General features: G+C 38.3%; 1 protein-coding gene across 1 annotated transcript in view; it reads right to left on the bottom strand.

The window, feature by feature from the left end:
- Positions 1-1,004: 1,004 nt before the first annotated feature.
- Positions 1,005-27,298, bottom strand: part of CLINT1 (clathrin interactor 1) — a 45,542-nt gene continuing 19,248 nt past the window's right edge. The window contains exons 2-12 of the mRNA XM_057379405.1: positions 22,299-22,403; positions 21,533-21,629; positions 19,982-20,090; positions 18,964-19,128; positions 16,250-16,424; positions 11,461-11,704; positions 10,954-11,035; positions 7,083-7,160; positions 4,164-4,459; positions 3,337-3,541; positions 1,005-2,641 (exon numbers count right to left, since the gene is read on the bottom strand). Coding sequence (XP_057235388.1) covers positions 2,307-2,641; positions 3,337-3,541; positions 4,164-4,459; positions 7,083-7,160; positions 10,954-11,035; positions 11,461-11,704; positions 16,250-16,424; positions 18,964-19,128; positions 19,982-20,090; positions 21,533-21,629; positions 22,299-22,403 — 1,891 coding nt within the window. The 3' untranslated portion in view covers positions 1,005-2,306. The remainder of the gene's footprint in view (positions 2,642-3,336; positions 3,542-4,163; positions 4,460-7,082; positions 7,161-10,953; positions 11,036-11,460; positions 11,705-16,249; positions 16,425-18,963; positions 19,129-19,981; positions 20,091-21,532; positions 21,630-22,298; positions 22,404-27,298) is intronic.

Here is a 27,298-nt window from a genome sequence, read left to right as displayed (position 1 = left end):
GCTCCCTGAGCTGGTGCACCCTTGAGTAAGGTGTAATTAATYGGCACAACCACAAAGACCCACCCCAAAGTGACCACGCTTTCCACTGGAGTCACTCCAACCCCTGGCAATTCTGCTTCATTATCACTAATGTCAATTAGAAGCGAAACCAAGGCTGAAGAGATGTGAACAACCTGAACAGCGACATGGTCCTTCAACTCAAAGCTATTTCACTGGCCAAACCCACCTCAGGACAGCATGAGGAAGAGGAACAGACTCATCCTATTCATCCAAAAACCCCCCAAAGTGGATTGAGAAGCACTGCACCCTCCAGCACGACAGGATAACAACACYGAGAACAGGTTTAGCTTTCCTTAGCCCCCATCTCCAGCCCTGGAAGGAGCTTCCTTCCCACCACAATTCTGCATACATTGAACCAGTCTGAGTCTTCCCATCTGTTCCAACGAGAGGGTTTGAAGACGATTATTCCAAATAAGTGTAGAGGTTTCAGAACAGGAACCAGAGCCATCTCTCCTACTCAGCCGTTGAAGCCTGCCTTGATTACTTTGATGTAACAACACTTGAAAGCTCCTATTCTTTGAAACTAATTTAAACACATTGAATTGTTGAAAGATTAAAAACCGCAGTCAGCTAATTACACTCACTCTCATCTCTTATTCAGCAAATGAATCACTTTTCATTACCACTTAGCTGAAGTACATGAATTTCTGCCTAATTAGAAATGTTGTAGATGGAGCATTAGCAAGGCTGGAGCGGGTCAGGATATCTTGCCTGCTTCATTTTTAATTCCTAGCGGTAGAGCCAGATAGGAAAGGCTTCAGATAAGAAGTCATTAAACAATTTTAAATTATTTATAAAAATTACTTTGCCCAAATTATAATTATTTTTTTTTCCCAAATGCTCTCATAAACGTCAAATGGAATGAAAGGAAAAGCAGCCCAACATTGATTTTAATGAACATTTTAATGTTATGTATAACAGAACATTATGAATACAATGGAAACAAAGTTTTATCAATTTAATAATAAAAAAGAAATCCAACATAAGAAAAGGGAGGCAATAAATTTCATACCTATAGTATAGTGCTTATTCTTAACAATATTCCCAGCTTGTGAATATAACAATGTCTTTGTGTTCCAGATTCTAAAATCTTGATTCATGTGAACTTAAATGCAGAATTACAGAAGGAAAAACAAAACCCCCCAAAACCTTAATTCATTCTTTTGCTTTCAGTAAATCAGTAAAATCTTTGACTGCTACAGGTCTCCTTTATTAATATATATATATTTTTTTTTTACTCCTCTATTGRATTCCACAGCTGCTAATGCCATATTTACACAAAAGAATCACCAAGTGTTGTATAAAAGTCAGGATCCAATGCCATTGGATTAAGTTAGGTTATAGATTTACATCACTGAAGTGTGATTCACCTGCTGCTGAYGCCCTAAACCAGTGGCTCCTTAGGGACATTGGTGCTACAAAGGACGCCAAGTGCCACTGGAAAASAACTCCAAGAAAGTGCACTTTCTGGAGTTTTCTGAAAGGAAACCTTCCAGCAGTCTTGGATAAAGCTTCTCCCAGGCTTGCATGGGATATCAGTTATAACATTAGAAGTATGTTAAGACCCCAAAAAATCTGTTGATCACCAAATTGCTGAGAGAGGATTTTTACAATAAAAATTTGGGTAATACAGCAGTGTGGCTGGAACATTAGCAAAAGTATATATACATTCCAGGTCCCTTTGAATTAGCCATAGTCACATATGTAAGCCATWTTTGGACAAAAATATATATTCTTATAAAAAACTGATCATAGTACTTGAGTGACTTCACAATTGTGGACTCAGTGGTAGTAAAAGGAATGATCCAATTATGACAAAGCGATCAGGGGAGGGGGAAAAGAAAGTCAAAGCTCTTTAAGAAAAAAGAAAAGTATAAAATTAGATTCAAACATTTTTACCCAGTCCCCAATCCAGTCTTCCATCAAGTCTCAAAGTTAAAATTGGTTCTTCTACGTAGGAAAGGTTTTTTGATGGTCTTAATACAAATTATTTTGCAAAATCATCCAACACATTCCTTAGAAGAATCTCTCACCTCTCCAGAATTTGAACATTAGTTATTTCAACACTTAGAAAATAGCTTTTGGTTCTTTATGTAGACACTTTAACTGATAAAGAAAAAAAAAGTATTGATCAGTGTTTCCCATCCCTTCCCCAGCTATATTTGTGCAGCTAAAAATCCTTCATTCAGTCTGCCCATTTACTTTACTGTATTTTAATCTCATTTTATTTATTTATTTTACAATCTTTATTTGCTAAAATTGGGAAAATTTGCAAAGGCATCTGGCTTAGGTTGTACAGGAGTCAGAGAGGTCATAGCCATATTGGGTACCCCCATTCCTATTGTGCCCATTCCTGTGGCCGGCACTCCCATGTTCATTCCCATCATTCCCTGGTTCATCATSGGCGTGGGTGCCATGGAGGTCATTCCCATCGTACCTGACATCACACTGGGCATTCCCATCCCCATGGGCCCTCCCATCAACGGGTTGCTCTGGGGCCGGACAGGCATCATGTTGGGCTGAGGGCTGAGGTTCACAGCTGCAAAGTTYTGGGTTATGACATTCATCGGTTGTTGCATATCTGCAGCAAAGAGAAAAGTGCACAAAAATCACGGATCAGAATCTGATGATACTGAAGGAGCTCTCGTGTATTTTAAAATACTTGTGTGGTCACGGCAGTGAACATGGATGCGATGGCCACACCTGCAGCTACTTCCTGATTTGGGCATCAGGAGGAATTTGTTCACTGGAAGGGTGGTCAGGCATTGGAAGGGGCTGTCCAGGGAGACRGTGGTGTCACYGTCCCTGGAGGTGTTCAAGRAAGGACTGAATGTGGCACTCAGTGCTTGGGGCTGGTGACAAGGTGGGGACTCAGTGATCACTGAGGTCTTTTCCAACCTGAATGATTCTATGACTCTATTGCACTTGTTTCCCTGTYTTCTGAATGATGACTCAGGAAACTTCTATAGAAATTTTAAATATAATTTTATAACAATATATACTCTCCATATTTCAGAGAAGTTCTAAAGATTCGAAAGCTTGAAGTCAGGATACAGCAATGGTGCAAGCTCTACAGTAGAACCTGCCCAGCCCCCTGGCATATCAATCTCCATGTGACACAAGTGATGTTTTCTACAATGTCACAATGGTTTATGAAACAAATGTGACTAAAAGTAAAAAAAACAGTAATGAACACAACGCTCAGATCTCAGGGACAGCCTGTGCAACACAGACAGGGCTCAGTGTGCACACAAAAACAGCACAATGATCACTTACTCTGTTGCTGCATCATGGTATTAAGCGATGGCTGTTGGGGCTTGGAAGGCTGCATCCCAGGTACTAAATTGTCCAAACTGATATTTACACTGGGATCTGACCAAGTTGGGGGTAGAGTTTTGCTTGCATTTTTCTGGACCATCTCTGTCCTTGCATTATAAAGTGAGTTAGGCTTCGGCATCATGGGGTTCATGCTTTGCAGAGGCTGAAAAAGAAAAATTTGTTGGGATTTACTTGAAGCAATTTAGGAAACAGGACTAAACAATAAGTGTGTAGTTTTCCACAGAAGGCAAGAAAACCCCATTAAACCATGAACTTTGGCTCTTCCAAAGCAGTGCTGCCAGGTGCAGTTTCACAGTTAGAGACCAAGTCCCATATCAATGTGGAGTGACAGTGACCAGCAGCAGCCAAGTTTTGAACTCAAACGTGCTCACTTTTTCCTCCTAATATCAAGTTGATTCATTACAATTTCCAAACCACTCTCCACTGCAGCAGGCACTTCTTTTTTTTTGGAGAACAGACCAGACCTCACCTCCCTCTACTTGAGGCTGGAAACCTGTAACATTCTGTGGAGAATGGCTTTAAAATATAAACCTCAACTTCTCCAAGAAAGCAGCTACACTTCCTAGAGCAATGAAACCCATGTTCAAGAAGACTGGCTTATAAAAGGACTTTTCTGTTTAGGAGGCAATTTAAAAATTTTGGAMAAAATGCTGATCACATCTGAGTGACCAGGTCTAATGCATTGCAGGAGAGGAATGGATTAATTTTCAAAGCTGTGATTAAAGAGCAGCAAGAAGGTCATTAGCAAACCAACAGCAGCCTACCTGTGATCTGGACATGGGTAAACTGACACCCACAGAACTGGAACTCATCATGGAGAAATTCATGCTTTGTGAGGAGGTCATGGTTGTTTGAGAGGGTCCCATCAAATCAAAAAGATCCATAGGATTGGAAGCAGCGGGAGGCTGGCCTGGAGCTGRCTGTGAGCCACTGAAGAGCTCTAGAGCTGGCTGCTGTGCCGTGCTGCTGAASAGCTCTCCAGACGAAGCACTGGGACAAGGAGAAGCTTGGTTGAAGGCACTCCAGTCACCAAAGTCTCCATTTCCACTTGTTGCTGTACCTGAAGGAAAGACAACAGTGAGGGAGGGACGAAGACAGAGAAGGAAGACAGAAGACTTAGGGAAAGGCACTGWGCAAATGCCAAATTCCATGAACTGAAACAAATGAGAGCTGATCTGTGTCCGTCCAGATTAACATCTGCAGGTAGAACYTCCATCTGGACATCATTCCCTCTCATGAATATTCCAACAATTTTAACAAGGTAGGAAAGGAAATATGAAACACCCGTACACAGAAGCAGAAGATGTTTGATAACATGTCACCTGTGGATGCCAGACAAGCAGGGACAGGTTTTCGTCAGCTGAAGTACAACTGGAAGGTAACTTAGGGGTACACTGGAGACTAGTGAAAACAACACTGAGAACTTGGATAATATTTATCAACTTTTTATCTTGGCATTCTGGTATTTGCGGAGAACAGCTGTCAGGAACAAGCCACTGGATAAAGCAAATTCCATCATGATAAAGACATGGATAACTAATCCAAATCTGGCTGTATACAATTGTAGCTCTTTGTATAAAACCATGCTGAGGGGAATAAACCCCAGAACTTTGAAAGCAAGTTTCCAGGGAATGCTTATTTGAGTTGATAAGGAATAAGCACTTCCCATCCGATGAAGTGCTCATATAAAAGCCATTATGTTTTYTAAATTTTATTTCTGAACTAAATGCCTTGGTTTGAAGCAGAAATTAAACCTTGGATCAAGCATTTCTCTCAGAAGCAGCTCTGCTGAACTCTTGTAGTTCATCAYTTAAACACTRTTCCATTTCAATAAATGAGGTTTTYGGAGACAAGTGTTTAAATCAGAACACAGAGCTCTCCTGTATCTCACTGTGAAGGTAGAGCCAACAGCATGAGCTGTTTGTAGACACCTGCAAGGGCACCTCTTCAGCATCACAGATGTTGTGACACAAACCAGTGAACTGAGAGCATGTCAGACCTTGGAGCTAAGCAGGAGGAGATGTTACCTCTCTTAAAACACGTGTTTCCCTATTAACAAGGAAAGYGTTGCTTCACAGCAGTGATGGGGGAAGAAAAGCTTAAAAACAACATTTCCAGAAGATGCTGAATATAAAGCAACACCATTGAAACAGCTAAAAGGCTACACAGTGAATCACATTCTGAGCTTGGGCCACTGGCCAGCTCAGCTTTTTGATTCTCACTGATCCACTTTTGATACTTCAGCCACATCACAAACAGCATTGCCATATGAAATGAATTTTGAGTGCTGATGAACATTTAAATAATCTCTTGGATTTCTTTAGCTGAGTGAACTCAAACATGCAGACCTGGGGTAGATGAATCGAGGGCCAGGTTCTGTTTCCTGCTCTATCCAATGGCTGCTTCCGTAATGTATTCCACCCACTCATGAGTAGCTTCAGCAGTCTTTTACATTTCATGTAAATATTTATCAACATACACCTTCGACCTTTAGTCATCTCTCTTTACCAACACATTACAATTTAAAGAATAATAGAAGAGTAAATTTGTTCACAAAATTCAAGTATTGCCAACAACTTCAGTGCATGAAGTGGGCTAATATTCATTAGCTTAGGGCCTTACTAGAACATWTGCTTTGATCTTCTTCACAAAGAGGCACTATATTAGAATGTTTCAATTAGTATTACATATTAAAAATTAAAACCTACTTTAAATATTCTTGATAGATAAGTAAATGCTGAGTGTGCTCCTTCTATGTTCAGACCTRTGCACTGAGCACCAATAATGGAAGTGGGGGTAAAAGGGAGAAGGTTTTGCCCCTTCAGTAGGACTTCAAAGATGATTAATCAAGAAGGAAAAGATTTCTAGAGGGGTTTACACTGTTCAGGAATGATTAATCATTTCACAGGACTCCYTGTCCCTTGCATAATGGTGATTGGAATAGATTAATCATGTTAATGCAGATAAAGGATTGTATCAATTTAGACTGTATTAACACAGGAGTTATTTGCATAGTAGGCGGCTTTGTGTTTGCAAAACATCTTGGGTTTGACTATGAAAGCCTGTAAAAAACAAGAGCAGTTCTTTCCTACCAAGTAAATGAAGGTATATTAACTAACTYATGCTCAGTAGAGCTTTCCAAACACAGAAGAATAAAGGAAAAGATGTAAACGTGCTGACTAAAAGCTGGCTCCCAGGCAGATTTGCTGCTCGGCCTCTTTGCTGTTTTTTTCTCATTTCACACTTGATTCTGCACCCCAGCTGAGAGCCCCCAGTCACAAATAACACTCCTGCCCAAATTAACTTTACAAAGGACAGCCAGCCAGCTCTCCCCAYTCCCTGTTCAGCCTGGGCAGCACTACAGAATCCCACAAACATTCTGCCAAGGAAAATGGATCACTTTAGGTGGTTTCCAAACACACTTTMTTTTTTTCCAGTCCAATTTTAAGGGAAATCTTTTCAGATGGTGGCCTTGTATTGTGATAAGTTCATTTGTCTGCAGGTAAAATGCYTGCAAATACACTGAGCCAGGCTGCATCTTCCTTCCTCCCAGAGCACTTGAGGTGCAGTTACACACACACACGGTTTACATGGGAAAGGGAAAGGACTTTCAATAATGCCTCACGGCACCCCTTCCCTCCTTCCACCCTTAAACAGSACTGCAATCCCTAAATCAATCCTACCTTGCGAAGATGGGAAACTTGCTGAAGCAGCAGGTGAACTAAAATCAGCAAATCCTCCAAATGGGTCACTTGATCCACCTAGAAACACAAGGAAGCCAAAAGCTGTTACAGCATTGTGCAAAGATCCATTGCAACAACTGCATGTGGGATTTATGAAGAAAAGCTGTTCTGTATTTGACACGATGGATTTATTGATTCTGCTCCCTCAGTCAGCTCTGTTTTCCGGTTCATCCCCATGCTATGTTTATACAAGCCTGAGCAACAATAATCTGGATTATTTCCAACTGCCTTGCAGATCTTGCAGTTTTGTTTTCCTAGGGAAGAATCAAAACATGCAAGTTTTTCTCACCTCTAAAAATAAATTCAGAGAAATCAAAAAGATTAATAAGTTTTTAACTAGGGAGTGAAGCTACCAGTTTGGCAGTTTKTAAAATTAAAAATTGAGAATAATAATAAAAAAGCTAAACATTCTTATTGTATTAAAGTTAATTTATTATGCTTCCTATGAAAAATTACATGTCACGTTATATTTAGTTTTTGTGTTACTTAAAGCATGAATGATTCTGCAATGATCTTGAAATCCCAATTCAAGGACAGAGCTTGCATTTGTGTTCATTTTTTTTATAAGTTTGCTTCCTTTCCACAGCAAGAACATTAAGTTTCCAACTAGACATTTGTGTACAGCATATAAATGATTAACTTCTGAATGCAGCATAGTAACAATTTTTCACTAAAAAGATACAGCCAAGGTATAAAAYCAGAAAAATTACGAACCATATTGTAAAGCTAATTTTTTAAAACAAACTCCAAAAAGTTACGAAAATCACCCAGTTATGGTTGGTACTGCTCTTAAGCAGGGATTCCACTGACCTGAGGAAGCCAAGAAGTTGACCTTATTTGTTTGTCCTCAAAGATTTCACCTCCAAGCAGTCCCACCCTCAGAAGAAGCTGCAGCAGTTCAATTATTTTGCTTTTAGTGTTCTGCGTACATTATATAGGTTACATCACAGCTGCTTAGCCTGCAGTGCTTAGGAAGCAGCCAGGTGGGACTGGAACATCTGTGCTGCACTCAAACACCACCAGGGACAGCTTCCAACATCTGGTGCCATTTCGGAATTGTCTTATCGCTGCAAGACATTCTGCCCCATCTGCTACTCTCAACTGGGTTAATTAAACCAGAACCATCTCCTTTTTAATAAATGGCCAGCAGTAATAAAAGGAACCATTCACTTCCTAATACATGTGTACTTGTATTTCTTTTTAATGTTATTTTACTGTAGACACTGCCAGGAAGGCGACTGTTCTTCCAAGGGGAAATGTCTTCTTGCTGAGTGTGTAGTGCAAGATATAAAACATGAGCAGAGAATGCAAGGATGATCTCTGAATTTTCAGACATAACACTACTGAAACCCTATTAACACCTCTTCAAGAGGGACAGAACTTCACACAAAGTTAAGAAATTTCTTCAACACAAAATCTGAAGCRATCTAATAAGCATTTCRCCTATTTTTTATACAAGTTTTATTYTGACTGATACCCGAGAATGKAAAAGGRATGATGAAATACSAAACTAAAAACCGGATCTGATCCCGTTTTCCCTTGTCTATTGCAATGAACATTTTCAAGYAATTTTTTTCCCCACATATATGCTTACAGAGTTCAGAACAGGTTAATGGTTTGAGAGTTTATATGCTGAATGAGCAACACAGATGACACACTCTTGACCACATGCTCAAAGAAAAAAAATAAAAATCAATGCTCTCATGCTACACCCATTATCCTTGGGCTGCCTGACAGTGCCTAGGGATTAATTTAATTTTAAAAACAGAGCTAGGTTCAGACCCAAAGTAACCCCTTAACATTTTCAGTCAAGTTAAGTTTTCTTCCACCTCTCTTGCTTGTTTTCAAGAGAAACTGAGTTTCAGAGAAAGGTGACTGAGATCAAGCTGGATGCAGTAACTCTCTAAAGAAAGGTTAAGGAACTTCAGTAACAGCAAAAAACGCTCCCAGCAGGTCTAACCAGAGATTTTACATCTTCTCCTTTATGGCAACCAAGCACCCCCTCAYATACAAACTGTGTTGCTCCAGTAAAGAGTAACACTGAGCCAATCAACCCTTTCACATCTCTGCACCTGAAAACACACAGATAAGCAAATCCCGAGTTCCCTGAACTCGCACCACTTCCCTGCCASTTCCTTCACAGGACACATCAAAGGCTGCATTTGACCCTTTCCCTCTGCCTTGCCTGACACTGGGAATGTTCCCACACCCTGTGCTGCAAGGAGCAGTGGTCATAACAAGTGACCTGCACGTGAAGGACAGTGCTAATCTTCTCAACATGAGCAAGCCTCAAAGATTCCCATGCGAGATCTGTCACTACAAATGAACCCTTTCCATCCGYCTGCTCAGGTCAGCAGAGGTTATTTAGCAGGACCAGCTGGTAATGTGTCTSTTCTCAGCACCATTTCTAAATGCTGCTTTGAAAAGGAAGAAAAAAAGAATAAAAATAAAAGAAAAAAGGCTTACTACAGCAAAGAACCCAACTATGAAAGATTTAAATACGTTGTAATATAGAAGCTACCATAGTTCTGTTTGAAATATGGGCAGATTCACTTTGAACTGGAAACATCTATTCTCAATGACAAAAAAAAAACCAAAACCATTCACATTGTATTAGAAATAAAAAAATACTCCAGTCTCTTCATAAAAATTGGAAAATAACTAAGTATTGACCTGGGGTAGTGGTTCTAATCCAGGATCTTACAACTTTGGAGCTACCACAGTTCCATGAATGTACAATGAACACCTTTGTATGTGAAGTTAATAAAATAAGAAATTAAACAAAATTAAGTTCTTCCTCAAATTTATGCATTTGTTCATAAAACCAGACACRTGAAATTACTTCTGTTTCTTATTCACTCCAGCCACTATGAACTGCCATTTCTTGGTGCAGCCTCTGTGATTTCACCATGTCTATAAAGCAAGGGCTCAGCAGACACTCAGCTCAGTGAGACTCCCACCCCCCTGCACTGTCAGCACGGTCCTGYCCAACAAAGGACATTCCTTATTTGCAATGGGAAGCTCTCTGAAAGGTTTCTCTCTAGGAAATGCTCATATTTCATTTGCTATTCAAAGCAGGGTCATGGTACAGTTCACTCCCTCCCAACTGCACCCTTCTCTTTCTATGCCATGCCACCACAAACCCAGTAATACCAGGAACCTGTAAGCACAGTAACAAGTCTAAATTTAAACTCTWAGGTTTTGGAAAGTAAAGTACCAATCCTCTGACCTCCTCTACCAATTCCATAACATTGCACTGAAATTTAACACATTCCTAAAGAGAAACTGCATTTTGAGAGCATAAGGGTAAATCCATATGACGATTAACAGACTTGCTACATATTTAGAGTGAAGGAATGTGTTTTCAAATGAGTCATTTCACTTTCAGGTAGTAATTTCTTTTTGGTACTAGGGTTTGGATCAACCAAGTGCCAAGAGAAAATAAGACAAAGAAACAAGTTTGCCATATCTTTCAGATGAAAGCTTCCATGAAGATTATCCAGCTCCACCTGCCCAGCCTTTGAACTGCACTATGAGAAATGCTTGAATATGAATGGCTTGCACTTGCTTTTAGAGTTAATTATAAATAACTGCATTACGTACACAATTTCTGACAAACTGATCTGGCAGTAAATCTTTSTGCTGCTAGCATTTATTAGTCCCATGCAATAGCACACACAGTACTTCTCTACAAAAGGTTCTTCCCAGGCAGCTGGAAATTTTTTTAAGTCATTTCTCACTTTATCTACTTTACTTTTATTCTGGCAACAGACAAGCTTCTCCTCAGAATTGGAACAAACCCCAAACCTACCTGTGGAAGCTGGCTGGCTGGCTCCATCAAACAGCAGGTCAACCAGGTCGTTAGAGGACTTGCTGCCAGAGGGGACAGCAGCCTGGAGAAGAAATCACACCAGATCTCAATTCAGCATTCCATTAATCACATGGCCTTAAGAAGTTTTCTGGGGTTTTGGAGGATTTTGTTTGCATTTGCTTTGAAGAGATGACAGATTTGTCTTTACAGCCAACAATCAYATGGCTAAATGTACAATCAAATACTGAAAAGCTAAAGGCTTTTTTAAAAGTTTTTTGATAACTTTTCAGTAAGTGTGCAGCTTCATAGAATCTTTAACACTTCAGGCCAAAATTCCTTGCTGTCCTGAAGAGAGTAAAACTGACTATACTAAAACAATTCAACTAAACATTTTTGGTAAAACAGTTTCCTTGAAAGCTGCATAACAAAAATTCTACCCTAAAGSACAAATTGTCTTATAGAAGAAAACAGTTTCCAAAGTGATGTTGTGCTGTCCTGCTGTCTCACCTTTGTCGTAGGCTGTGCAGGATGAGCAGCAGAGTTCTGTTCTGGACTTGCTTTATCTCCTGTGTAATGAGCTGCTGCTCCCAAGTCAATGGTTTTTGAAGGATTTGCTGAGCGTTTCTGTCTGATGGTGGTAATTTCTGTAGCTTGTGCAATATGGATGTGTTTTGTTGTCACAGTCTCCTCTTCATCTTTAAATTCAGCTTTGGGAGATTTRCCTCTTCTTGATTTTTCCTCATCACTGTCACTAGAAAAACAAAAGTGATAGCACAGCATTTGTGATGGACTTCTCAGTTCCTTGAGTGGACATTTGGCTTAAGCCTCAAGAGTTTTGGTTATTGCACTTTCTGATAGCAACAGTTCATAAYAAAAATGCTGCTTTTTCCTATATTTGACAGAGGAAATGCTTCACCCTTACATAATACATCCCATCACACAGCATTGCACCTGTTGTACAGAAGCTATGGAGAAAAGCAGGTTATTTTGTTAAACATGAACTGCAGGTCCACGACAGAGGATAATAGGAAATCAGTGTTTAAATCCAGTACACTGAATTACCTTCTGACAGGAACTCCCCCACACATTATSTAACACTTCAGCAACAGAAAGTTAAGTTGGCAGGTCTGCTCAGTACTTACACCAAGAGACAGAAAGCAATGAACCAAATTCTGTACTGCCTTTCAGGATTGAACAACTCCATTTGTATTTCAGCTCATTTCCTTTTCCAGAGAAAGAGGCTTTCATATTCTATAAGATGTTTGTGGGAAAAGAAYGCTTACAGTATTATGCCATGCAATGTTACTGTTATCAGAGTGCACACAGTTGTTCTCCAAATGTAAAAGAATAAAAATGTCACCCTTTTAGGGAAAAACTTTTAAGATGTTGCTGCATACTATTTGATTCACTTGTTATATTTTCTACTTTTGTATTTTAAATCTTTCACAAAGAAAGTAATTGTCYCCCACTACCAGTCATGTTGCCTGTTACCATTAGGGTTTGTACATAACACTGAGAATTGCTGTAGAGAAAGCTTAAATACATTGGAATGTATTTTGAAATAGTAATTCCCTTAGCAACTCAGTTGAAAGTGGAAGGGCTTTATATTTTAATAATGCATTAGAATACTAAAACTGAAAAATTTAAGAAAGGCTGTCCCTTTGTCAGAGGGAATGTGACAGTAACTGCAATATACTCTGGGGGGGAGCCTTTGTTCTCTGCTAACAATGGTGGGATTTTTAGGAACATGCTGCATGTGTCATTTCCTCTGTGCATGTTACCTGCTCACTACTGGGGATGGCTCTTTCAGTAACATCACTGAACACAAATGCTCACTCCTTTTCCCATTTTTTTACTTTTAAAAAGATAAATTCCACAGCTGCTGGCCAACCAGCAACTTCTGGCATTGGCTTGAGCCAGCCTTTCAYAGATAAAGGAGCTGAAATGGCATCATTTGTTTTTCCAAAGCACTTCAACCTGCTGTGTGAGCACAGCCCTGCTGTCCCACCTGTGTGCACAAACACCCCGGAGGGGACACAACCACACTGCCATTTGTGACACCAGGATTGTAACAGGGCCCCCAGAGAAGAGGGATCTGCACATGATCGTGGTGCACATGACTGCATCCATCCCAAAAGCCTCTGAGGAGGGTGAGGATGCTGCTGAAAGCATCCAGGGCCAGGACAGCACAACTGAGGCTGGGTCTCYTCATGTATTGTGTAATACCTGCAATACACAGTGCAGAGTCCAAGAACATGCTGTGGGCTGAGCAAACAACTGACAAGCAAAGTCTGATCAATGGAMGGATTGATACAGAACTGCTGTAGATCAATCTCACTAATGCAAGAWGGAAAAAAGTCAGTCTTTGGTGATATACAGCAAAATAAATGACKAAATGCCCTGAGGAAAGAAAYAGAACATATATGCCAAAAGGAGAAYAAATATTACAAGACTCAATTTTCTATGACAASCTGTACTGGTTCCAAACCCTCTCAGGAGATTCACTTTTTATTTTTCTTTAATGGTCACATTAACAAAAAAAAAAAATACAGACTAATGTTGGCTCTAAGTGTGTTTACTGTGCTCAGTAAAATTGCAGTGCTTCTTCTGAGAATTGAAGAGAGAACTTAAAAATAAAATTATGGCAGTGTAACAAATAATTAACAAACTTCTGCAAAGAAAGTATGATTACAACTTTGATTTCTCAAAGTATGGACACACTCTTTTTCTTTGCTTTAAGTAGTGAGGTTTTTTTAACAACTTGTAAGAAAGCAAAAATAGTTTACTGAGATTAAGTATATCTGAATTACAACCCACTACATAAACAATACCCCACGGGGTGGGAAAGCCTCTGTTTTTCTCAGTGCTTGTTAGTTCTTAGGTGAATAAACCAGTTGCTGCCCTGAATCCAGCACTGCACACTGAAATTCTGGTTTTTTAATTACCTGCAGACACATGGAGCTGGTTCTGAAAGACTGATTTTTCTTTTCCTAARAATTCTTAAAACTCTGTTAATCCTTGCTTTTTCAGTACTCAGAAAATATGATGCAGGCAACAGAATAGAAAGGATGCAAAACTTCCAATATTCCTCTAAAAGGAGGCACAAGTCTGGCCAAGTTCTTCTGATGTGCAAAGACCATATGTGTGCTAAATTTCATTAGGCACAGGTAAGATGTGTAAGACACACACATTCTTTGTGCTTCAAGGCCTTTATTGGCTTTACAGCACTCAAGTAATAATGGTTTATAAAGTTACTAACAATAGAACATAACAGCACATTTTCCAGCTGAGTATCACCATTTAGTCACTTTTCCACGTCAAATGGCAACTTAATTGTTATAATATAGMAGCAGGCTACAAATAAGCCAGCACATTTTTGGCACTTTTTTCTAGAAAAAAAATGYTTAAGTGTGAAAACACAAATGCACAGATTTCATGAGGCATTTACAAAAGAATGTTATTTTGAGCTGAAGTCATATGATAATTAAAATTTCATGCTACCTTCAGTTTTAATATTTAGAGAATTTTGCTAAGAGGGTACGGACTAAGGCAAGTATTTATGGTATTTTTAAGGATAAATACAGACATTTATAACCTTCAGTTCAATCTTCTCAGGTCCTGTGATGGCCTCTGTAGAAAGAAACACCTTCATTCAAATCCTTTGATAAAATCCTTTCCATGGTATCTGATCCCCATGCCAAGAGAAGAGARAAGGAAATTCTAGGCTGGGATCTGAAGCAATGTTAGAGAAGCTGAAATGCTGCAASCTGGATTTCTTCTTACAGCAGAATAACCTGCAACCACTAAACTGCCTTTCTTCATGTAAGTCCCAGAAATTCCTCCTTTTGAGTGCCAAGTTTATAACTCTTAAAAATTGAGACAAATACCCCACCTGACACAGACAAAAAAAAAATAGGAGAAAAATCAAACGGAAGAGACAACGATTACAAGAACAAAACAAACATGAAAAATGTGGTATTAGTCAGAGAAAAAGAGCAATGTAATTTGGGGGTACAGTGGAGAAATCATCAAAATAAGCTGCTTTTGATAAAGATTAGACTTCACAAAGAACTATCTACACCACTGAAAAATATAAGACTTTATCCAGCACAAGTAAGAGACAGGAGCCATTCAGAAAATAAAACGAAGAAAGTAAGATTGAAGTAAGATGTTTACTGTGCATCCTCTATGTGAAACGTGGCTGGTGAGCTCTGCAGACATCATGGGACAAGTTGTTTTTGAAAGGTAAGTACAGAAAAGCACACAAATACACCATTGTTACATGTGAAATTATTTACTTTTCTTTTGATCCCTTCTCTTTGTAGTCCATTGATATTAAGTTCTAAGAGGGAACCCTGATGTGTGCAAAGAATACYAGTTTTATGATTTATTAATGGCCCAGCAAGAAGACCACATGGGCTTTTCACCAGAAAGGCTACCATTATTAATATATTTTGTTTCTGTGCAAAATTACTTTAGTTTTACAACATATAGATGTGTGTATGTGTATTTTTATATTCATATATATGTGTGACTATCTAAAGATATTCTTGTAAAAAAYATTAATCAAATCTCAGTGCAAATTTGAATTTTAAGTTGTTTCCCAAAAGGGAATCATTTCAATATACTTGAGCACATTCTCGACAGCAATTTCAGATTCTGTTAAGTACGAAGTTGATCTCCAGATAATTAAATTCAATGCACCTGTTGAAGTGTGACAGATGTAAAGTTCTTTCTGTAGCCAAAGCAGGGARGGTTTTCTTCCTTACTGAAAAAATTAAATGACCAGATGTAAAATACAAGAATTTTCTTGAAAAGCCTCAACTGAAATGGACTTTTTTTTAAACAGAAATCACCTGCAGGCTGTTCTTCCTGAGATCAGCTCAGGGAAGCAGCACGGTGTCAAAACAGCTCTAAGCAATTTTAATCTTCTTCCTTGGCACTCCAGCATTMAGAATGTGTGCAACATTCAGTGGCAGCCTTCAGTACACTGGCACATGACCACTGAAGTGCTGAGACAAGGAAAAGCTTAGGAAATTTCAGCCAAATTCCCTGCTTTGCCAGCAGCTGGGGCAGTAATGGAAGGCAGCCAAGAGCAGTTAATACTGCCARAGCCACACTGCTCCCCAAGGCCAGGGAGAGCTGCAGAAAAGYCCAGAAAGCAGGTACTGAACCCAAACATGCTTCCCTACAGACAAAAATGAATGACAGAGTATTGTAACTCACATTCAGCAATGTCAAACAGCTTTTAAAGAGCAATCTCACAGATAAATTCAGGTTAAAATAACTCCAGTACCTGCATCTTTCTGGAGAGTCTTCTCTATCTTTCCTTCGGAACTTGCTGATGGTGTCATCGATCGTGCTGCCAATCTTGTCACTGAGCTCCCCTAACTTATCACTGAATGGRAATGCTGACTTTTTATCCCATTCTTCATCCCATTTGGACTTGGGCTCGGGATCGTATCTTTCACCTGGTAAGACAAATATAAGAACTATTAAAGATAACAAAAAAAAAAATACCCGTGCTCTTTCTGGAATCCCTCTCAAGCCCCTCTGCCCTACACACGTGAGCTGTGTAAGTTTACAAAGCAAACTAAAAGCTCCCACAGTGCTGAATCAACACTATCAGAGCAAGGCACAGCATGGAATGCCAATCATTAAGTGGCAGGAATGAAGATTCAAAGACTTTTGTTTATGACAATGACAGAATTGCAATGCACAGCACATCAGGATGCTGCTGGACTCTGCTGGAGGAGCACAAGAGGCAAAACCAGCCCTGGCTGCAATCAGCAGCTGATCAGGAARGGCACAGTCTGGAACAGTCAGTGCAGGATATTCCATTCCTGGCAAGCTGGGTGCTCACTGGTAAATCACTGAGTTTTTTATACACTGATATTAATATATAAAAACACAGTACCAAAATATTGAAAGAATCTGCAGTGCATTATAAACTTTTCTTCTCCATACTTGGAAATTAAAAAAGCTTTTTAAAAGAAATGAAAAAAGAAGAGGCAATAAAGCAACCCACCTTTTCAGGGGCCACTAAATACCCTGAACATCTTTACTGAACACTATTATCAAGAAATTAATTTTTTTTTTCTAATAAAGAATTCCAGACCTCCATACCGGTATTTCAGCTTACAAAGAGCTGCCAGTTTTACTCAAAATAAGCACATTTATTGCACAATCCCATGAAGGAATTCTAAAATACTTAAGTCTGGCTTATTTATACACACACAGAYAACTTGAGCTTAATTCAAATGAGAAAAAACATTTTAACAAAGACTTGAAGCACAGCATACTTTAACTTGTATTGTGATCTTGTATCAGATCTGTTCAAAATATAGGTGTATAAAGCAAATCAAACCAGCTCAGTTTCTAGATAACATTTTTAGGCAAAYATTTTATATTCTGGGCTATCAACAAACATGAAACAAGCCATTTTTTGTACATCTCTTAAAAATGTGAAACATTAGTGATTTTTTTTTTTTACTTAAGCTGAGTAAAGTGAGTAGGAGAATGGAAGAACAGTGAAATAATCATTACATCAAGTTTCATACAAATAATATTGCAGCTCAGGTAATGTTCAAGGTGTATTCCATTAAGTCATTTTAATAAAAAGAAAATGATGGATTCCAGCACTAGAAGGTGCAAAATTTGAGTTCTACCTGTCTAATAACTTGATATAATATAGGGTGTATTTTCTTAGTAAAGACATAGGTGGAAGGTTACAATTATATTTGTTTAGATTCATAAAACCTATTCAGTAGAGAATGTGTTACAAATCCRTGAGATACTCAGTGAGATCTTTATCATTAGAAAAGGAGACACTGCTCAGAAATGTACTGCTGTTAAATTTTGCAGGAGAATAAAACGGCCTTATTTCAGTTTATGTCAGACTCTCAAGCATTTTAATGCAGATTCCTTGAGAGGGGTTTCCTTGTGCAATAGAAACTTTAAAATTAAAACAGACATCAACTAAGAGCTCACTATTTTCAAGACAAAATAAACTTAAGCAAAAAAATGAATACAAGCATTTTGTATTTAAATAACTACAATCTTTTTGATTAGAAACCTCACCTGGGAAAGGGTTTGTTTTGTGCTGTTAGAAAGATTTTTTTTTTTTGTAAATTCAACAAATGAAGGAATAATTAAAAACCCTTTACCATAAAAATTAAATACAAGACAAAGAAACTAGTCCTTTAAATTAAAAGTCTTGAATGATAACTAAAGAGTGTATGGAGAAAGAATTTTACCCAGCATAGAAGGATAGATCACGACTCTGCACAGAGAAGTCAAATGATAAGCTCAGTAAAAGAACAGAGGGACATGTACTCAAAGTACAAATACAGTGACTCACAAGTATTTCCTAAAAAGAGAATCACCAGAATTCCAAGCAGGTAGCAAAAGTCTAAAGGAATGGAATAAAACAAGAAACACCCTGTCTTGGAAATTTTCAATTACKCTGCATGTGAGGAAAAGGGAGAATGGAGAAGCAACCTGTTCAAAACAGGAGGGAACAAATCTAAGTTTAAGGCTCACAGAGAAGAGTAGAAAAAACAGACAGCACCAGAGACAAATAGGTGAAGTTTAGGCCATGCACRGCTACTACTGAGCTCTTACAGCAAAACCCACTCTCAAAGAAATCACCAGTTCTAGCCAACCAGAGCCTTGTGCCACTGGGACTTTGGWACTCATCCCTTACTAAAAGTAGCCAAGGATTTACTCAGGCCAAAGAAAACACAGACTGGCAGCTGGATCACGGATGGCATGCTGGGATACATCAGATGGAAAAGCCAATGCAAGCTCAGATCCCTRCTACACACTTATGGCAGGGACTGGGGAGCAAGAAAAGAGCAAAGAATTTAGTGCCTGTATTTAAAGTCAGATCTGACAGACCCCAGAATCCATGCAGAAAATCCACAGATACCTTTCAAGGGTCCAAAYAGTATTACTTGGAAAAGCAAAAAGTGGACTGTCAATTATTGCCCAAGGAAGCCCAGTACTCACTGTATCTGAACCCTCCAACACTGTCCGAGGACACCCCAATGTATTTGTCTTTGTTCTTCTTTGCTTTCTTCCTCTCTTCCCGAAGCCGATCATCRTCTTGAGCAAACTCAACCATTTCTTTTACCTTCTGGCGGATGTTTATCCCCTGGTCTTTGCCATTCTCATCTGTGCAGGTAATGCAGGATAGGGATGATGGATGGAAGATGGGAGGAAAAAGGAAAATAGTAAGTAAGAGGCAGTACTRGACAGCAAACTGATAAAAAAATCTGAGTCATAAACACAGCAAAGATGTCATGATTAGCCAGGTCCACTGATCTGTTTAAATGGGACCAATTATTTTAACACAAATTTTAGATAAATGAGTTTGCACTAAATGGTGTACTTAGAAACACAGGAGAGATTAACAAAGACTGAGACAGAACTCATATTCTCCACTTGAACAATTCTAACCCMTCAGAACACCATCCTTTTTCCTCAGTCTTTTTAGCACAGTTTTTGCAAGTTTCCTTGCAAGAGCTCAGCTTCATGGCAAAACTGATTTTTTGAGAAACTGCTTTCAGTTGGGAAGTACTATAAGCTAAATGYACTCCTTTGCAGCCTTTTTCACATTCAAAACACACACTGGCCTTGCTGCCTTTGCACTGTAAATATTATTTGGTGGGAGGAAAAAACCCCAGCTTCAAACAGATGTGTGTGTTTTGGAGCTCTAACCTTTTCTTCCCATATGATTAAAGCTATTCCTTTACGGACACCACAGGGGACCAGTCTCTAGTGCATATTTTAATATAAACCCCAACACTCATGTTGTGTTGGTTCTGTTGTTATTAGCCAGTCTTTTCTGCAAGTTCTTGTCTTCACTAATTAATACTCTAGGGCCCCACGTCTTGGATTCTGCACTCTTCACACAACTGGCAACAGTCACATTTTAATTAGACTGGGGAAGCTTCTAAGCTGGTTCAGGTGACTGACAACTCCAACTACTGTTTTAATTTGCTTATAAGATTTTTCTATTGCTCACCTACAAAGTGGTAATTTTCCAGGGATCGCAAATCATAAATGTGTTCTCTGGCACTTGTAACAACACGCTCTGATCCATTCCTTATGAGGTAAGCTAGGAGCAGCAAAGACTATAAAAATACAAAGCACCTTATGATTGCATGAACAAAAGCTCTATCTATTTTTTTTTTTAAAAAATCCAAACCTACCCCCCTCCCCAAATTAGTAAATAAGACTTTCCCTTTTAAAATAGACACTTATTATATGGTTCCCATGGAAAAAAAATCACCTTTTCTTCAAAAGAATCTTTTGCTCTTTAGACTATCAAAACTGTATTTTTARAACTTTAGCTTGTTACTACTAAATCACAAGTAGTTACACCTTGATCAGCTACTGCTTAAGATAAAGCAGTAGCAATTTAAGAGAAAAAGTTAACCTGTGAAATGAAGCATTTTCTTTTGCCTCTTTTGTTCAGTTTTCCAAGGGCTTTTACTGAAAGGTACCTCCTACATAAATTTAAGAAGCTTTCTGCAGRATTCAATGGATATACAAAACTGCATTGCAGAACAATCTTACACAAGTGACAAAACAAATGAAGTTTAAATAATACTTTAATTTCCGTTATGTTGAGGGTTTGTATCTAGAAGAAAAATAATACACTTTCTCTGAAGTAGTGCCTTTATCAGCTAAAACTATCATTTTATTTCAACCAATCCAAACCTGATAAGCAATTCCAAGAAGTCTTTATAACATTAAGTAGCTATGTGTGATAGCATTAAATATTAATTTCTATTGTACTTCAGGGGAAACAATTACTATGACTACAAAACATCAAGCACCTGTGAACATCAAGCACAAACCATGCTGTAGAATTAATTGTGTCTTGCTACAATACTGGCATCAAGAAAAACAAAATACAACCCAGCCTAATACATCAATCCTAAAAAAGGAGGTTATATTTGCATAATTCAGTGAACATTGAACACCACTTTAAGTGCAGCACGACACAATCTGAAGCAAAAAGTTTCCATACCAAAGACAAAAAAAATGCAAATGACTCTGTTCTTTTCCAAAACACAATTAGGACATAAAAAAGTGTCATGTAAGATCTGCAAGGATATTTGGTCCACTCAAAGTTAAACTACAATTTTTAAAGAATTACAGATTGGTAGAAAATGAAGATTAGTTTGCATTTTATTTCAGGTATTCCTGAATTCCTTTAAAAATGTTTTCCTGATGGCACAGTAACTTATCTCCTTCTCACGGAGCTTTGCAACAACTCCTTTRGGTAGATTCAAACTGTGAGTACTCCTCTAATACCTGAATATCAGAAAAATGTAATTGCTCTGTTGTGTTCATCAAGTAGCATCTTAAACATGCTTCTAAAACCAGAAATTCTGTGGGCTTTTTTCATATACAGCATTTGAAAGACACCTTTGACTTCACCAACTGAATTATAAAACATGGTTAGGGGAGAAATTCTAGGTTGCTAGTGGAGAAAGTGCTGTAGGATTATCTAAACAAGAACTCCATCAGGACATTGCAAGAGCACCAAGCCTTGAACCTTACACACCTTGTAAACTCTCCTCCAGTTCTTTTTATTGTCTTTCAGCATCCGKGTCCACAGCATGTTCATGAGCTCTGGAAACTGCTCGTACATAAACGTAGCCCTAAAGAACGAGACAAAAGCAACACAGAAATGCTGTTTTCCCTGTTTGCCACAACAGCTTGTTCAGACTCGGGGCTGGCAGTAGATGGCAGGAGTGATCTAAGCCCAGGCACAGCAGATGACATTAAAGGGAAAAAGCTGTCCCTGTTTTAACTCCTCTTTCAGTAATTTACATTGCAGGACTACAAAAGCAAAGAGTAATTCTGAAAATCTGAGGCAGTAAAAGAATCTTCACTAATTTGTAATGAAAATGATGCTGAATATGAATACCCTAATAACCACTGCAACTAATCAAACATGCAACTTCCAAACTGATTTTAACAACAAAATAAAACAAGCTCAAGGAAGAATTCGGCATATTTTGCTGTTTTTGGAAAAGTTACAAAGAAGCGCTTTGAAAATAAATACTCAAAAAAAGTCAGATACATTGAAAAAGTTCTGAAGATACATAAATGCAAATCAAGAATTTAAAAACAACTGGGCTCCATTTTTTTGTTTGACAGTTTTCAATACATTCCATGATTATGTATTAGAAAACTTAGACTTTATTTACAGCAACTTTTCAGCATTATCACTCTGCAYATCGCAGAGTTGATTTAGCATCAAATTTCACATTCGTATATAAAATGTACCTTTCTTTTCTTCATCACTGAGTCAAATTATCACTTACTTGGCAATCTCTCCCATGAGTTGCCCTGAAGGTCCCCACGGATCATCATTGGTTGCTTCTCGAACCTTAGACTCTATTTCTGAATAATTCATAACCACATTGGTGCTGCAAAGGAAAAAAATTCACACACATGAAGATTAGCATCAAAACTGAGAAACACATGAAAACTTAATAATGACACTAGTGTGTATCTCACTTAATGAGATACCTCTACAGAGTGGGAAAGAAAACAGCTTTAGTGCACAAGTTACCCTGAGGACACTATACACCACATTTAAGTTATCTTTAAGGTGGTTTTACTATTCTATTAGTCTTCAAGAATACAGATGAGAAACTAGGGATTACATTACARCTGGATTCAGTCCAGTAAAAATGGCTTTGGGTCAAATTAAAATCCATACCAAACCACCAGAGTTAAAGCTGATGGCTTCTGCAGCTAAGTGTGGCTTGCTTACAGGTTTGTAAGGGTTCAGAGTTATTTGCAAGAGGCTTTATAACTCARTCAGAAGCAATTGTTTTTGAATGATGCTACAAGAGAAATTCAAGAACATCAGTACCAAATAAGTTTAGTTAAAAACTAACATATAAAAAAATCACATGGAAGACTTAAGTAAGGGAGATGAGATTCACTAGAAAGTCTGTTTCATATTTTGAATTTAATTAATTAAGGGAAGACAGCAAAAGAGAAGCTGCAGAGCACTCAGTTACAATTACYGCAAATATTGAAAGGAGCTCAGGCTGTCTCTTCCAGAGGTCACAGAAAAACCTTACTTGGAAAATATTTTTTCCATGCTGTTAATATTCAAATAGTAAATATGTGATTTCTKTTTCAATTAATCTTTCAAACTGGTAACATATGAGCCCAATAACCTTCTCTGTGATCCTAAAAGCATCYAGATATATTTGAAAACACAATAATTTTCCCTTATCTTTTAAGGTGAGTGAGCAGCACTAAAACCTCAATCATACATAATGAGAATGTTTGAAAACTGCTCTCTGCTTYCAGAGCACCAGAACTCACAAAACCAGTGAAATCAGCAGCGAAAAGAGACCTGGTGGTCTTTGCTTTCCCTACATACCTGGACTGCACTGAAACAACATATTTACACCTATCACAAGTCTGAAAGTTTACTTAAAAGTACATCACACRACTGATTCAGAAGCTAAGAAAAACCCCTGTAAGATGAGTACTTTCAACACAAACCAACCCACAAAAACAAATTAATTAAAATATAGGAAAGATCTAATGATTCATAATGCAATGTGGAAAAAGCATCTGCTGCTTTAAAAACCTCTTCTGAACCTGAAAGACGTAAAAGCAGAAAAAAAATTTGCAAGATGCTCAATAGTAATCACAACAGCTAACCCTCTGTCCATGTAGGAGTTTGCACAAAGCAGCATTCAAGCAACTCCTGCTCAATTTTATTTGGCATAAGGATTGCAAAGATGTTGGAACTGGGAGGTATAAACAGCAGAAACAAGAATGAGATCCCCTTAAGTCTGAAAGAGGACACAGAAGGTAATTGTTAAAACAGAATAAAATTTCTGGACTTAATCTTGGAGTCTCAGCATGAGAATTCCTGCTGTCAGATCCTGATGTATGATTTTATTCAACTTTGTGTCTAAAGAGAGCATAAGCTACATGACTGAATAAATAATCAGCAAGCTCACAGAACCTATCTATATTAAAGCAAGCATGTAAGAACACAGCAGTAGTTTGGAACAACAGCAATTAAGGTTTTACAAATTCATTTATGCTGAATGCCCCTCAAGCTTCTGTTTCTGGTATTTTCTTTACAGTACATACAAATGTAAACTAATACCATCTTTATTTCCCAAATGTGGGGAAAAAACACAACCCCAAAGCTCCAGGCTTTGGGATYTGCAGCTTCCAGCACACTGGTTCCCTTGTCCGAAGCAAGGAAAGGCAGGGAACGGAATGGAAAGGTTCTCCTGTTTTTATAACCCCTCCTTAAGCATTTGTTTGAGAGACTTGATGGAGACTTGGGAGGGGGAAAGCATAAAATGAAGTATTTCCTTAATTTCTTCGACCAAAGAATTTAAGAATGGAAAATGCTTGAAGAGATGCAAACTTAGTATGCAAAAATACATGGCAGCATTGGCTATGCAAGAGCTCAGAGCRCATGGCTAAAGTGGCAGCTGGGCTGGAAGGGGGAAACGGAAGGAAAACAAGGGAAATTAAGTAATGCCAAGAGAAAAAAGGTGCAGTTAAGCCTCTCTAAGTAGAGAAACATGCTCGATTTCTAAACCCCTCCTGAAGAAAAGTTATTGTTCTCAGCAACTAGGAGAAAGCTCTTTTATAAATGCCAAGCTGAGATCTAATGGAATGAAATGTTCCAAACCAAAGCATCTTAGAGCCACATTTAATTCAGCAACAAATGTAAACTTCAAGGAGAAAAAAAAACCTCTCACTGTTGTATAGTTTGGCATCATTCCAGGTCACTTAAAAATAACCATTTCTAAAAAGGTGGAAATACAGTTTTATTCTTCCTTTCCCATGTTTTCCATGGCCCTCATTCCCTGCCCTACCCATGATTCCTGTGACCTTTGCAGCAAAAAAATAATTTATGTCCAGATGTGAAGGGAAAAAGTGACTAGCTTGATTGCCAAGACTTCCTGTGATTGATATAAATTTAATATCCGAGGACACTTTCCGACACCAGGGGGGGCTCTCTGATTAGTTTATCCTGGGCAGCTTCCAGGGAATCGTGCTGGATTGCATGGACAGGCTGCTCTGCAAACAAAACGGCCCTGCAACAGTCAGGGCTGACAGAAAGAAACTTCTCAGGCAGTGCTTAAAACCCCCTCTTATCTGCCAGACTCCATCTGGATTCACCCCAAATCGTTAACAGAAACCCTGCACCGCTGGAATCACATGATGAGAACATTTACAGAAACTTCTGACATGGACAAAGACATTAAGCAGAAAAATGTATTTTGAAAACTACATCCAAAATAAGGGTACAGCAATAAAGGGGTTGACATGAACATCCCAAACTATTGCATTTTCYTCTCTRTSTCTTCCATTTAAGTCTATTAAACCAGTCTAGTGTCAACAGATAATATTAACTCCTTATTGTAACCCTCACAAGTTATTTCAGTATTATTTCCTTTAAAAAAAAAAACTGTTTGCAAAAGCCAAGAGAGGGCACTGTCACATCTCTATGAACATGCAACTCTGACAGTCAGTAAAATGCTTTTAATTTTCTTGCAACTTCAAATGTTTGCATCTGCAATTTACAGCAACACTGAACAGGTAGCTCAAGTCTGAGACTAAATTCCTCTACAGAAAAAATGGACATTGGTAATGAAAGGCCAGTGGATAACAGCTGTAAATACCTGACATTTCCACTTAAAGGAATGTTTTATATGCATTTTATTAACTACAATTTGACATACTTTGAAATTTAATAGTTGTACCACATATCCCTGAAACCTACTTCGTCCACAATTTTGTCTGCATTTTTCAAAAAATTCAATCAATCGTAAATAGTCAATCAAAAGAAGTCAATCAAYCAAATTTTGTTCTAAGTTACATTTTGAGATTTGTACACTTGAGATAAAGGTGTWGCCTGGATCCAGGTGTCATACCCTACAATGTGCTAAAAGAAACAGAAAATAAACAAGAGGGGGAGAGGGATGTGAGGGTGAAGAACAGTATTGAAACATACCTCAGTTGCATAATTTGAAGAATGATGCTTAGCTGCTATTAGGGAGAACAAACAGGCAAGCAAGAGGGGATAAGAAGTTCTTTCTGTACCTCCCCRTATAGAACTCAGATCAGAAAATCTATGAAAGTGCAGCCAAAACATTCACCGAGTATCTGCCACTTCAACCTTAACAGCTCCAATAATCTTGAGAGCACTTGAACTTTCAGGCATGAAGAGGATAAAAATCATACAGGTCTGAGATTGTCCTCAGTAATGGCCTTTGAAAAAGGGATATAAAAGGCAGCTTGTGGATGGGCTGCRTGAAAACAAAACCTTACAGACTGCAGGAACACTTCACAGATGACACACAAAACAGGCAGACTTTAAGAGCAGCCTTGTCTTCCTCGTCCCTTTAAGCAGATACTGAACATAACCCACAATGTGGACATGAATGCACATGATCACGAGTAAATGACAAATAYATCTGCAGAAAACTTCTATTTGTGTTTGATTTCAACAGACTCCAATAGATGTATCTCCCTACTCTGCTCAGTCTTCYGATTTTACACAACACAATCAAACTATAATGCTTAGAAGGACAATATTAGAGAGCATGAGGTATATTCTCCTCTCAGTAACATATTAGTGGCTCATCACTGCTGGGATTTTTTTCCCCCCCTCTACAAAATATCCACAAAATAATTACTGAAAAAGAATTTTTTTCTATTCCACCCTAAGAAATTCTTTTTAAAGCCTAAATAAATTCTTTTTTTAATGCTGGCAAATTCATTGWACTTTCACCCAAGATGCTAATAAAAAACTAAATAAACACTACATCCTGAATGCTTGTTTCAGAGTGAAGATTATTCATTGTTTAGGACCACAAGGCGTTCTCTACAGATTCATATGCTCTAACTGAAGTCAATTATCTGTTAGGAGATTACAATCACTTATACAAAACTATAACTACTGCTTCTAGTAATAGCTTCCAATTGGTAACATTACAATCAGTTTTGTTGTGCCTGAACTAATTATCCACATCAATCACCTCTGGTTCCACACTGAAAACAAATCCCATCTTAATTCTCTCTACACCATATACCTTGAACCAGAAACTCTTTGGAAACATGGATGTGGAGACACAAGGCTCTGCATATAGTCAGCAACATAAATGGAAGAGCATTTTCTCAGCTAATATCTGTTCTAAAATTAACCCTCAAACAACATTTCACAGCTATGATTTATATACACCGCCAGCAAAACTGCTAAAGGAAAAAATGCAACAATTTTTGTCTTTGTTTATGTGATTTAACATTTTGGGGAGAACCC

The sequence above is a fragment of the Malurus melanocephalus genome, unplaced genomic scaffold (assembly GCF_030028575.1).
Source record: "Malurus melanocephalus ecotype Western Australia unplaced genomic scaffold, MMel_1.1 scaffold_404, whole genome shotgun sequence".
Classification (NCBI taxonomy): domain Eukaryota; kingdom Metazoa; phylum Chordata; class Aves; order Passeriformes; family Maluridae; genus Malurus; species Malurus melanocephalus.
This window is presented reverse-complemented; position numbering and strand designations above follow the sequence as displayed.